This window comes from Neopelma chrysocephalum, unplaced genomic scaffold (genome assembly GCF_003984885.1).
Source record: "Neopelma chrysocephalum unplaced genomic scaffold, ASM398488v2 Primary Assembly neopelma1_73, whole genome shotgun sequence".
In the NCBI taxonomy this organism is placed as follows: domain Eukaryota; kingdom Metazoa; phylum Chordata; class Aves; order Passeriformes; family Pipridae; genus Neopelma; species Neopelma chrysocephalum.
In genome coordinates this window covers 892,987-907,064 of record NW_020897733.1, presented here as the reverse complement: position 1 = coordinate 907,064, position 14,078 = coordinate 892,987, and the positions used below count along the sequence as shown (strand labels likewise).

Here is a 14,078-nt window from a genome sequence, read left to right as displayed (position 1 = left end):
TGGATGTTGTGAAATCAAGAGTATACATTCAGTGGGGATGCAGCTGTGTAACCCTGAGTGTTACTGACTTTCAATCTGCAACCAGCAGGAAGGAGAACACCCCTCACATGGTTAAGGAAGCAGAGCAAGTACATGTGCCTAAGGAGTGTTCTCATGGAAAGGATTCTTGTAGCAGATTCCTTGCTAAAATGAAAAGATGGCCAAAATAAATATGAAGGGTGTCATGAAATAACAGAAATTAATTTCATTAGGAATTTCCAGAGACATCCTGGATTTCAGATTTGATGTACTAATTGATGTACAAAGTGATTTACTTTGAACACTCATCTTTGCCAAGGCTGATACTCTCCATTTTAGTTACACTGCTAGCCATGTGTGAGTTAATGTTTTACATCTTTTTCTTATGTTTCTGAAAGCCTTCTCTTTTTAGTCATTACTGCAGATTGATTCCATCAACATTTCCCCAATTATTTTGAGCTTCAGAATATGTATTGCCCAGAAAGCAGTATGTCCTGTACTGTTCTCTCTGTTGTCAGAGAGATTTCTTCTTGAGTTGGTTTCCGTATAAGAATGTCAGTGCTTTGATTTCTAAAATTTAGCATGGCGGGTAGGTTAAAGCTGAATTAAATTGGGTATTTCCCAGTCTGATCGTTCCATAGCTCAGTACTGATTTCACAGCAGGCAGCCACACACTGCACCCAGCTGGGCATGTGGCTTTACCTTCTCTGAGGTGGCAGCAGCCAGGCTGCAAATAGGGAACTGAAACCAAACATCTTGACACAACAGCACCATATGCAAACCATCTTGTTTTATTATCAACATCAGGGTTTATTAATTTATCAAACCAGGCCAAAGTGATACAAGTACATAAATAAGTACTGTAACAGACGTACATCTCATGAAGAGAATGAAAAACATGACACTGTGTATTTTGTTGTCTTAAGTGACCAGAAACTGGAAAAATGCACCACTACATTTTACTAAATTATGCTTATGATTGTTTTTGCTTTTCTTAAAAAGTGTTTATTATAAAATAAATATACAATCTGGATTCCACCTGTCCTGTCACAAATACAAAAAGCAGGTTGCCTTCTTCATAAAAAAAAAATTACAAACACTGTACACTTTCCACTTATTCTTTTTTCACCAGCTACTGCTACAAACAGACAATGCCTGTTAGGTGAGAAATCAACTGCTGGTTTTCTCACTAGACGCTACAGTTCCTCAGAACCTCTTCCTAAAGATTTATAATAAAATTTTACACTTCTGCAGCACATTTCAACCCAGTAGATGCCACTGCAATGTGTGCTGCTGAAGGCAAACTGCTGCTTCTACAGTTACACTGCAGTAACCTCTGGTGCAGTGAGGTCTTAGGACCTTGGTTTGGATATGCTACGCCCCTGTCCAACACCAGGACAGGACTTATGAAAGCTACAGTCCCCGTGGAAAGGTGCTGGGACATTCAGTTAGCTCTCCTTTAATGAACAGTGATAGAGGACTTCTCATGGCCAGGTGTTCCTGCATTTCAACTTGCTGTGCTTTCAAATGGCCAGTATTCCCAGATTGTATCTGCTCTCCGTCCAGGCCTAGGGACAGCAGGGTGGTCCTGAGATCACCCTGTATGTGTTCTCTAATTCCCTTCAGCCTTTTGTTCACCTTCATGTCTGTTCTCCTCATTTGCTCCTCTTGCTTGAGAAGCCCTGTATCCCACTCCTCCCGAGGCTCAGGCGGCACGGGCAGGACCTGGGTGCTATGGAGGAGCCTGACCCTGAGGCCTGTGGTGCCGATGGAGGCTGCCAGGGCCTGCTGCTCAAGCCAAGGATCGCCTCAGGATGGTGAGGCTCTGCCTGAACAGGCTTTTGGCATCCAGTACCAACCCCTGCCACACCTTCATCCCTTTAGGAATGGGGACACCCTGGAGTGCTGTCACTGGCAGAATAACAAACCTCAAAATCTTTGCTCTCACTGTTGATTTTACTCCCTGTGAAGCCCCAGCCCTTGGCTCAGGCCATTTCCATAAAGCTTTGTTTCCTAGCATGTGTTTGAACAGCAGTATTCCTGTCTGCTTGTGGAGTAGAAAATGGGAGCAAAAGCAGGCAGAGTCACTCACATCTTGGGATTTAATCCAACATCACAGCCATGGTGCAGTGCAGGATTTTGGTGACTCTTCAGAGAAAACAGTTTTTAAATTATACTTACACTTATTCTGCAGAATAAGTAGACACACTGTAGACATGCTATACTAAATTTAACAGACTGTCTCAGATTTGTTTTTCTTCACAACAGTTGTCACGAAGCTGTTGTGCTCTAAAGGCCTGCTGTAGCTGTTTGGTGTTTGTCATGGGAGAGAGATGTCTTTGAAGCGTGAGAAGTGAGAGGTCATTCTCAGAAAAATGCACAAGATTAGGTTTGTAACAAATCAGAACAAATAAATTAATCCCTGTCATAACTTTTGAGGAGTTATTAATTGTGAGGTTTAATGCTCTAGGTGTTTTGAAAACACTGCAAGTACTTCACTACCTTCTGCCCCATCACTTTAGAAGGTGGTTTGTCAGCCAAGACCATGTGTTAATAGGGCCCAGAATAATGAAGTTATTAGGGCTGTGATAGGGAGCTAACACTTCACATTTTTTAGAGAAGTGGGTGGAAGAAACAGTGAAAACCACTTAAAAGCGAACATTCACTCCAATTGCTACAAAAATATAGTGATTGCCACTAACACCTGCTGTTCAGTTTATGGACTTTGTTTGCTCAACTACAAGACATCATCCCAAAGGCAGGCTGCTTAGGAGTTTGTTAGTTTAAATCTGCTTTTTATGTTTCCAGCACAAGTATTGTATCACTTGTATTTTTCCTCCACTACTAAGAGAAATCCATGAGTCATTTCAACACCAGAAATGGTATAAATTTGGCACAGGAAATAATGCTCTCTATAACTCCTGCACATTTATTAGGTGTCCTTCTTTTCAATAGTTTGAATAATTTGCCAAATAATAATAGTAATAATAATGTTCTGTTTTCTCCTTTAACTTGTAAAGAAATGGAACTCTGGGAAAGCACAGTCTCTCTTTCTCCTTCCCCCACCAGTAATACAGAGCCTCCTAGTTTTTGAAGGAGATATTTGAATGGTTGACACAGACCACTACACATAAAGCAGCAAATTTGCTGTGCATGATGTGAATAATTACTGCATTATAGTTTTGGGTTTTAGGGCAACTGTTGATTTAAGCAAAATAAGCCTGCAGTCCAGCTGCAGATCCAAGTTTTCATAGGTTTTCTTGTGTTTTTCCCTCCAGTGCTGTCTCCCTTAACAGTGACCCTTTTCAGACTTTTCAAGGTACAAAACCTTTACCAAATCCTCGAGCTCAGTCCTGCACACTCTGCTTTCACACATTTGGCTGATCTGAGCTTCTCCCTCGCTAAATATTTTCCACTGGCCTGAAAACAAAAACACAAAGGAGACAGATACTGACTTAGAAAAGGGCACAGGGAACTTTGAAGACATTTACAAGCACTCTGCAAACCAACTGATTCACAATAGTCAAAGAAGGAATGTCCAATCCTCCCATGGAAAATATTCAAAGTATCTTACAGTCACGTAACATATTCCATGCAAAATAACCTTGTTAAAAATGATAAACAAGGACCAGAATATTATTATTATTTTCTTTAATTAAGTAGTCCTGTAAGTTGGCTCTATTTATTCAACCACTTATGACAATGGATATCCTGGCAAACCAAAGTATTTAGAAGTGGGAAGCAACACGTTTAAGTGTTTATGTGCTATGAACTCTGTCTACATGTCTGTAATTAACATTTTTGATAATTTTAATATGAATGCATGCTGTCCTGATAACTAGAATACTACATTACAGATAACAATGGCAAGCTAAGGAAGGCCGACAGCACAAAATTAGGGAACTTTTTCTTTGAAAAGATTACTGTATCTCAATAGGCCTGTATTATTAAGAATATATTATTCCTGGGAAAAAGACTTCTTTACTTAATTAGAAAAAAAATTGTAGAAAAAATTACAAGTTGTAATGCAAAAGAACTAGGAATTAAAAATATCTGTATCTTAGTTCAACTATCAAATCAGCTGAATTACTAGTTGTCAACTACTATCAAAATCCCAAACTCGATGAAATACAAAGAAGAAGTCGAGGAGGAAAAGTTAGTACATCCATTTCACTGTATTGAGTAACAGAGAATGTTTTTCACTGCTATGATAATATGAAGAGTAGAAACCTCAAGAGGTCAGAATTTTACTTACTAAGGGTTGTCCTTGTTATCAACTTGAAGTAAGGAAGTTCTTCAAATTCTCTTTTGGACACTTTTTCAACATAGAAGTGACGCAGAATCCCTTCAGCAAAGAAATGAGGAATGCATGTTACTGGAAATGTGCCCGTTGTTCTAAACCTGCCTTTTTGTAAAATTTTCAGCCTATTCTTTTTTTTTTATTCTGTTTTCCACCCTCCCCCACCCATTTTTTTGCTACTCCCCTGTAAATCTTTCCATGGATTGTGAGGGGTGTGAGAATCAGCCAATTCTTTTCCAAAATAGCTGAATCTTTCCTTATTATGCATAAATGTAAGATTACAAGAGAAGCCAAAAATCCCAGTGTCTTGGAGAAAAACGGTATCAATTTGCAGATACCATTTTGCCTGTCATGAGCCAGCACACAACACCACTCTCAAATCATTATGAGGCTTTGTGGCTTCTTGAACACTCATGGTACGTGTGAACCATCCAATGCGCTGTGACCTCTTTTCTGCTCCCACTTTGGCCTTAGGTTTCTGCTTTAAAGCACATTCTAGAGATGTATCATTTCCATGTACAGGGCTGCACTATGTGAGGATTTCCTGCGAGGATCATATGCTCTTTACTTAAAATAGATTAAGTAGATTTGATTTTTAGGAGGCTGAAGATAATTTTTATTACACTGAAAGTTCATGATTTGCACCAGTGCTTCTCGATGCTTTTCTATTTTGTTCTAATTTTACCAGTTAGTCTAGTAAAAGATATTGTTTCCATCCTTAACGCATTTTTTGCCTATATTCTAGACCATCATGGGTGTAGCATCACCATGACAGATAGGATAGACTGGTTTCAATGGAAAGCTTTTTGGTCCATCCTAAATAAGTGCCTTGAGGCACTTGGTTCAAACCCATTTCTCTGAAATAAATTACACAGAGTATTGCTGACAACCTGTTTGTCATTGTGCCTTTGCTCCCAATGAAGGGTAGGAGTTTGCAGAACTACAGCTTTGTGTGTTTCTAATGGGTTTTATTCAGCAAAACTTGTCTCTGTTGGAAGTGGCTGTATTAGTGATATCCTAAAGAGCCAGAAGAACGGCAGTCTCAAAATGTTCAGATCTCTAAAATGTCCTGGGATTTTAAGGGCAGATTATACACTGCTTAAAGAAAGAACTTGCTCAACTCACCTTTTCTAATTGTCCACACATGTATTTCTATCTGAGGTGGCTTTTCAATCTCTATTGCAATTTTCCTGATGGTTTCTCCTTCTTCTGTGAAAACGGATTCATAGACAGGAAATGTCTCTTTCCCACAGAAGTAATCTTTGTTGTCAAAGGTTTGACTTGGCACATCTTCTGTTAAAAAAAAAAAGCCCCAAACACCTACTACAGCTGTAATCCAGAATTTACTTGGCACCAATAGCCAAGCAGGTTTAGCTTAAAAGTAGAATTTTCATTTGTATGGCCACTGAAATCCATCTCCAGCTAAGCCCCAGACACTTAACAGTGTTCTGTTCTCGTTCTGGTGGCCTGTTCATGGAGGCAAGACAGTATTCATAGTTATAATCCAGTCTCCTAAGGAAACGAGCTGTAACACCATGTGGTCTGGGAGACTCCTCACAATTTTTGAATCTGCTGTCCCCTTTTCAAGAATATTTGAAATAATGGCAGAAATCTCAGAGGTAATAACTAAATGAAAATTGGTGGTTGGTCAGAGTGAAGAAAACCAAATTCACGCTTTGCTGAAGAGAAGGGCAGGCAGAATCCAGGAGGGTTTGCACTTTGCTCAGCAGCAGCCAGCTGGCCAGTGCAAGCCTGGGCTAGCCACAGGGCACATTATCTTTGGCCCACCTGGTAAAGTTGTAGAGCATATAAGTAGAAATTGTAATTATTCTGTTTGCAATTGGAAGTTGGACAAGAATGTAAGAGAGATGATGCAACCAGAGGCTTGGACTTCTGTTTGTGGAAACACCTAATAATTCTCCACACATACAAGACAGACAGCAGGAAGAGACTCAGCTTTCTTTAAAATGGGCACACAGAATCTCAAAGAACAAGACAGTTAACTTTCTTTTTGCCATTAAATTTTCAATTGAAGCCTGTTAACCGGGTTTTGTTGGATGTTCTTCTACTGAAAGCTGCGGATCTCTGCTTCACAAGTATCCAAAAGCTCTAGATAACACATCTCCTGCCTGCCTACTGGCACTGCTTTTTTCCCCAGTAAGCAAGGCCAGCAAAAGATGGGAAATGTGCATTCTATGAAGGTTCCTATATATGGCTGAGCATTTCTGCCCAGTGCATCAGCAAACAAACACAGAAATGGGCCGTACAGATTAGAGAAGAAGTTTAAAGGCACATAAGGGAACTGGACACTCCTTTACCCTTTGTATCACATGCAACATGGCTGGTCATTTGGCAGACCCTCAGCAGATTCCTGTTAGCAGATTTTTCACTAGCTGTAGGCATTTATTTTAGTAATGTCTACATAAGTTTTATCATTAGTGCAGAACAGACACAATGCTAAATCTGTTATAAGCTAGTATTTATTTTATGGGTTAAGTTATGTAACTGACACCAATCAGAGTTTTGAATCCTTCTGGTACACTTTAAAAAGCAGAAATGATGTTATCTCCACACAAATTTCACAAGCTATAAAATGATTTGAAAGTTCTGTGGGCACTGTGGTGGGGGAAGGACGGGAGCCTTATGACAGTAATGAACTTTCTGTATACATTTCTGCAATACTCTCTTTGGAAATGAGCGCTAGGAAGTCGTGCTAGCAGCAGAAAGAAAGGCAGTGACTGATCAGAACACATGTGCCAGGCAGCATGGCCCCTGTCTGAGGAGCAGCAGTGAGAGCAGAGCTGGCCAGGCAGCTCTGCTTGTCCCCCACTGAGACTTCTCACACACCTTAGAATGGGCACAGCTCCTGCCGTTGGCATCAGAGTTATTGTGACCGGAAGGCTTGAGCCAAGCCCCTTAACATGCACAGCAAAAAGGTGGTCTGTGATCAACTTTGTTTTACCTGGACAGACTTTACAGCATTTTCCTTCTACTTTCTGAGGGTATTTGCAGGGATATTGTTCTGGACAGTGAATTTTCTTACATTCTTGTTTGGTGATGTTGCAGGTGCACAACACACACTCTACGATTCCAAAGGCCCGGAGATTTGGATGCCAAGATTCACCATGAGAGTATGTTTTGCCATTTGAAACACAAACTACGAAAGAAAACAAAAAGAAGAAAAAGTACAACTGGAAAAGGTATGTTCACTGACTACCTCTCTATACACATTTGTTTGATTCATGCACATTTGTTTAAAGCAGTGTCTCCATATGTCATCTGCTAGTGTCTGGCTCATTTCTCTGCCTGGTAATTTTAACTTGGAGTTTTGTTGCTTAAAATGAATCTGAGCCTGTGGTCACCCTTTTCTGAGCAGTTTTGCCTTGATTCCAACTCTGCTGATGCTGATGTCCATTGCTGTTTTGAGGAAAACAGTGAAGGTGGCTGAGTCAAGTATCTCACTGGCTCCCCCCTGGTGCATTTCAGTTGTGCACCATTAACCAGCTCATAAAACTCACTCCTCCTTCCCCTCCTAATCTCAGTCCACACACAGGACACAGCCTGCTACAGTGGCTCTGGCTGCTGGAATTGAATTTGCAGATGACAGAATCATGTTATTTGCTACTGAGTCATCTGCACAGCTTCAGCCATAAGCTGAAGAGAGCCATGCTATCAGCAGGATGGATTAGTGCCACCTGGGCCTTTTATTGCTTTTGCATGAGAGTTCTGCTACATAACACACAGAACAAAGCAAGGGTATGTTGCAAAATGAAATTTAATGTCCTCTGTGGAAATATATATGTCTATAGGTATATAGAGCCATTTGGCTTTTGGAATCACAAGAAAACATTAACATGAAAGGATGCATATGGGACTGAAATTTCATTCTAATAGCATCTAAGAGCCTCAGAATATTTATTCATCAGAGCCCCTGGGAGTCAGAGAAATACAGCTGACACAAGGAGAGTGGAAAAATCCATGCCTGGTAGAAGCCACTTTGGGTCACCCAGCAGTTGATGGGAATTATATCACTTTACACCATGTTTGCATTTGTCCTATAAACCCTACTTCTTTATTTTTAAATATTTTATAAACACAAAGAAAAATGCAAACTAATCCTAACAAGGTGAAATAAAGGACACAGCCTGATTTCTAAAAGCAACTGAAGTGAAGCTGGGATATGTTGTAAATATTTCCAATTCTTCTAATATGCCATCATTTTTATTAATGTTTTTATTTGTAAAATATGTTCCAATTTTGCCTGTAACTTTCAAAAGCAATTTAATTTTTATCTGTAATCTGAAATTTATATCTAACTGGTAACAGATGTAACCAACTGGCTTTTACTTTACTGAGTTACTGAGATTTATGGGGAGTGTTTTTTGCAATGTATTGTCTTTCATGGGGTTATGCTATCATTTGGTTTCTAACTTGCTACTTTTTAACTCTTTCTTAAGACATGGTTTTATTTTAGAGGTAGGAAACAATTTTGTTTCTCAAATAAAAAGCCATGTTATATCTGTGTACTAACAACATGGGAGAAAAAACTATAAATGAGAAAACTGGTAAGTACTCAGCTGCTCAGCAGACTTCTTACATACTCAAATACCATATTATTAGTTATATCTATGCTTATAGGGATTTTTTTCCTCCATCCAGAGTTCTCCAGATCCTTTATGGACATAAATACTCCATGATTTCTCCCTGACAGGGGAAGGGATAATGCAGGACATTGCGTGATACATATTTTCTGTCTTTTAAGGGTTGTTTAGCACAGAACAGTTAAATAATTACTCTAAGGGAGAAGATGAAGCCTCTAGTAGAAGCCAAAATACAGCAAATAACTCCTGGTTCCCTGATACCCTGTTTTTAGTGCTCTTCATGTTCAGAATGGTAAATCTGTATCCACACAACTACACAGCATTTCCACATCAGGAGAGCTGTTGTGTGTTTATTTTTTAACTTGTTGAAATGCGTCTCAAGGGGCATGTGCATTAATTAATAGAACACTTGTTAATTGCACAGGAACAAAAGAAAACACGTGGTCAGCATTCCTGTTTCCATCATGGGGATCTTTCAGACACTCTCCAGGCAGTGAGTGTCTGAAATTATACTGCATCCAGAACTATGCTATTCGTCTGTATGCTCTTTATTTGCTGAAACAAGTCAGTTAGAAACTGCTTTGATGATGTCTTCATGTGTGAATTACATGTCAAAGACATTGCCCTGCATGGAGATTCCTGCTCCTAGATTCAGCATAAAACACTGGCATGATCTGAATGTTTTCTCATGCTTGTTCAGGTGGATAACAAAGATCCTATAGCTAACATTCCTTCTGTTAGTTAATACCTTAAAAGATTAGTTGGCCCTAATACAAGGGTGTTAAATCTTTGTGGGTAGTTTCTAAGTGCATACTGACTGGTATTTGTGGATAGATCCTCTTTTGAGCATGTGTTTGTACAGTTATTTCTTTTATGTCTTCCTAGGCCTGTTCCTGCAAACCTCTGTTCTCCAAGGTACACCCACTGTGGGAACTGAGCATCCCACCCTTTTTATTGTACAAAACCTGCTGTCCCACTATCTGGTGAATTGGTATTTTCCCTTTATTTTTGTCCTTCCTCTAGTGCATGAGGAATATAGCTTGAATATGGTTTGCCATATGGGCTCAAAATTCTGCTGTCCACATAACGTAGTATGTCCTATATTCTATTAGCAGAGGGCACTAAAGGATTCTTAGAGTGAGATTCATTACCTTGGTTAAATTTGCCTTTTTACAGCTCAGACATCAAGTACAGGCTAATTGCCTGCTCTGCCTCTTATATTAGTCATGGGGGAGGAAAAGCATCCCTTCCATCCCACTGTCTCAGGCAACTAGTTTAAGGTGGGGGAAGACATGATACTATCTTTCATTATAATAATTTGCTAAGCCTTGGAGGCAGAAAACCCCCTGATACTTTATGGTCTGAGATTTGTAGGGCAGTTTAAATATAAGCTGTTTACGACCAGTAAAGTTACAAAATAGGAGAGAGTGTCAAGAAAATAACCATGAGCAATTTCCTATGGGACGAGCCACTCTGTGAACAAGTTGTTGAATCTAAAGGCATCGTGGTGTCTTCTGTGGCACAAAGCACTCACTCCCCTGGTAAACACTGCATGAGTTCTCAGAATTATGTAGCACAATCCCACAAAGTAACTCAGAGAGCAACACAGTTGTGTGGTGCCTTTGCAGAGTGAAACGCACTGTTGTCTGTGCAGGCAGAACTGATCTCGCTCAAGAGGGAATTTCATACCCTGAATAGCTGATTGCTTTCTGCCTCCCTGATTTGCATTGACTTTCTTGATACCAGTGTGAATCCCCAAGATTCTGCTCTATATTTTGAGAAGTCTCTCTGAGCTGTAGGTGATTGATTCCTGACCCAGAGCAATACTGTAAGAAGTACTTGTCTTTACCTCGTCCGTGCTTATGCTTGTTGTTGATGACGATTTGTACTATTGTGCCTGAGGCTTGCTGGGGATCTGGCAGCACTCCACGGTTACTCCTGGCATTGGGAAATCGTGGAATATTGACTACCTGCCTCACAGAGCCGGGTGACAGGTCGTAGTGGGAACGATGGTATGAGTGTCTCTGTTTGGAGACAGAAAGAGAGCAGGAAAGTAAATGTCTCGTTCCAATAAACATGGGGAGAGGGGCTGTACTAGAAGCTTAACACAGGCAACAAGAGTGTGGCCACTCTCATCAGACATCATTAACCACATGTGCAGATCTAACTCATCTCACCAGTCTTGTATGTCAACGTAGGTGTCTTTATCTGAGTTGGCCATCCCAAGTCTCTAATTGTCAATGGACAGAGAGGCAGTTTTAGAACCTGACCTGGTGTGGATCTCTAGAGCATAAGAAGAACCATAACCCAGATGTGCCTATTTTGCTCCATTTATTAAAAATGATGTTCAGAGCTAGGTATCTACTTTACTGATTTCTACTCTACTTTAAGAGCAGATGAGAAGAATTTTAAGCCTGTCTAGTTTTCTTCATAAAAATTGCTTTCTACCATGGCTCCAGTGGCAGAGCACATCCAGAATGACTGCCCAGATTCTTCTTTGCTTGCAGCTTGAAACTCTCATGCAAGGCCCAAGTTAGCCTTGCACAGCCTGAGCAGAGCCTTACTAGAATGTGTTTTACAGACTAGGAAATTTCATTCCATTTGCAAAGGAAAGCAGCAGCAGCAGCAGCAGCAGCAGCAGTAGTAGTAGTAGTAATGCACAGCATGCTTTCTGGAGCAAAAACACTGTTTTCAGAGAATCATTTTTCAAAATGGCCACGGACCTGAAGGAATAGTGTAGATTATAGCACTCCTTTTGTAAGGCATGATTCTTCCCACTCATCTAAAGATCTGTTGGTTCATGTATTTGGGTAGTGCACCTAATGCTCAAAAGGTCTTCAGATTCTCTCCAAATGCTGTTATAAAAATTAGTTCTTGAGGAGTAAGTTGTTAATGGAAACTCTCAGCCCCACAGATAGTGAAGCCCCTAGAGTAAATATATATATGTATGTGAACAGGGAAGCAAGTGTTTGCAATTATGATTTAAAAACAATGCTTGAATAGCAAACAAAATGCTGTTGAATTTTATTCTTATAGAGCATATACAACAAAGATCAAATCCAGAATCCACAGGAACTCATGGGAGTTTATAATTCAGCATGATTCATGAATTCAGGTTGAGTGGAAGAAACCTATTTTGGGCTAGATTCACAGAACCCAGGATGAAACAATAGGTATTCAGACCTGTTATCGTCCTTTTCTCTTCTTCCCCCAATGCACTGTCATGCACAGCACAGCAAGAAAACGTTTTTAAATTTTAGGTCCCACTTACAGCTTCCCTGTTGGCTGGCTGCCGGAAGATATCTCCATCAGAATGTTCCCATGATAATTCTCCATCTCCTGTAAGTGAAGCAGAGCAGTGTCAGAGGAGTAACTGTGAAACACCTTGGGAAATACAGAGGGGAGAAGTCTCACCCAGCTTTACAGCTGTATTTAGGGTCTGAATAGTAGTAGAGGGATGAATATGAAAATCAGCAAACTTTAATATATTAATCTCTTTGGCCATGCAGGGAGCAGAAACTGACTCAGTTTCCTCCCCATGAGCTGTGTTAGATCTTGATGCAAACATTTGGTTTAGCTTTTCATTTCATAAGAATCACAGAGGAGAGATGAAACAGCTTATGCCATATTGAAAAGGATAAAGTTGATTATGAGATAAATAATCATTTTAACATTTTTAAGTAAGAGTAGTAGACAGAAGAATACATTAAATAAGCCCTGCATTGGTGGAGACAGTGGGTCGCCTCTACTGCATAATCCGATTTAATCTCACCTCTCATATGGAAATGCAAATGAACTGGTTTCTCATTAGTGACTCTGGCTGAAGTGACTGATTTCTCCAGCGTAAGGCTGGTTTACTGTCTAGCTGAGTCTGACAGTTTATACTTTGAAAGTCAAATTGATTTTTGTAAATGGAAGAGTGGTTTCAAATACAGCTCAAATAACTATATGGGAAGAGAAATCAGATGATTAACAAGGATTTACTTTAATTAACTGTCAAAGTATCATTTAAAACAGTGTATCGCTGTATTTCACCCTGGGAAGCCAGGACTATCACCTTGCCTGATTGAGAACAGAAAGCTTTATAAGCAGTTTACCTGGCAAAACGTTTCAAGATTTGTGAAGATACTGTGGAGTAACAGCAAAGCAGTGGAACTGAGGGACAATCTCTGTGCAAAGGAGCACTGCACAGAGATCCTCCTGCTCCTTCTGACTGAGCTGACGTATTTACACAGCACACAGCACTGCCCTCCTGAGAGATTAGTTCAGGTCCTACTTGGTGCCACACGTAAATTAATTAGCACTGCACCTTCCCAGGGTGAGTAGCTGTGACAGCTGCTGTTCTGACGTGACTACACAGCTTCTGTCCAGGACCTTGTTCCCTCAGAGCTGTGGTGCTCCCTCTGCATCGTGCTGCGTTATCAGCACTGATGCACTTTGAATTACCTTCTTGCTGGCTCAGCCCTTCCCTGCCCAGAGCTTTTGGTCCAGCGTGTGAAGTCAGTCAACTCCTCAGGTCAGGAACTCTGGGACTATGCTAGTTTGTGTTTCACAACTCTTGCACCACAGCAAATATTACACAACCAACTATATAATACTCCTTATTTTTACCACGCAATAGCAGTAAGTTCAGACAAGCAGAATCTCAAAAGAATACAGCTGCACAAAGGTGCAAGCAGAGGTGCAAGAGTTTTTCAAAGCATCCTGGCATCACTGGTATCAAGAGTGGCACTTTTGAAAACCAAAGGTACATTTAGGTGTTTATCTGCATCTTTGAGAACAGGCCATAGATACTTAGATACCCTAGAAGTGATGATTCAAATGCCACAATACAGATATAAAATACATTTAGAAATTCTCAGACATTTTGATGGGCTTTTAGACAGACATTTAGGTTTAGACATTCAGAAAGGCTGGGAAGGCCCCTAGAATCAAGTTCCCTGTGTGTACAAGATCTAAAATGCAATTGCTAGTAAAATACTGAAGTCACCTGAATATAGGTTGACACCTAATTTAAACCAGAGTAATTGCCCTTGCCTTTGAATTGAAATTCTGCACAACTTGAGCAGGTCTTGTAACCTGTCAGATAGAAGCTCATCTTTTATTATAAAGCTTTTCTACCGAGAGTAATGGCAGCTATTTCAATACCTCATTTGAAG

The 14,078-nt window shown here is 40.2% G+C and overlaps 1 protein-coding gene across 2 annotated transcripts in view; it reads right to left on the bottom strand.

The window, feature by feature from the left end:
• Positions 1-804: 804 nt before the first annotated feature.
• The window catches only part of CHRDL1 (chordin like 1), a 39,148-nt gene continuing 25,874 nt past the window's right edge, over positions 805-14,078 (bottom strand). The window contains exons 7-12 of one of the 2 annotated variants that reach the window (XM_027687109.1): positions 12,191-12,258; positions 10,769-10,943; positions 7,281-7,475; positions 5,444-5,611; positions 4,274-4,363; positions 805-3,438 (exon numbers count right to left, since the gene is read on the bottom strand). In XM_027687109.1, the coding sequence (XP_027542910.1) occupies positions 3,308-3,438; positions 4,274-4,363; positions 5,444-5,611; positions 7,281-7,475; positions 10,769-10,943; positions 12,191-12,258 (827 nt within the window). In that variant the 3' untranslated portion in view covers positions 805-3,307. The remainder of the gene's footprint in view (positions 3,439-4,273; positions 4,364-5,443; positions 5,612-7,280; positions 7,476-10,768; positions 10,944-12,190; positions 12,259-14,078) is intronic. The other variant, XM_027687110.1, reaches the window with a different exon arrangement.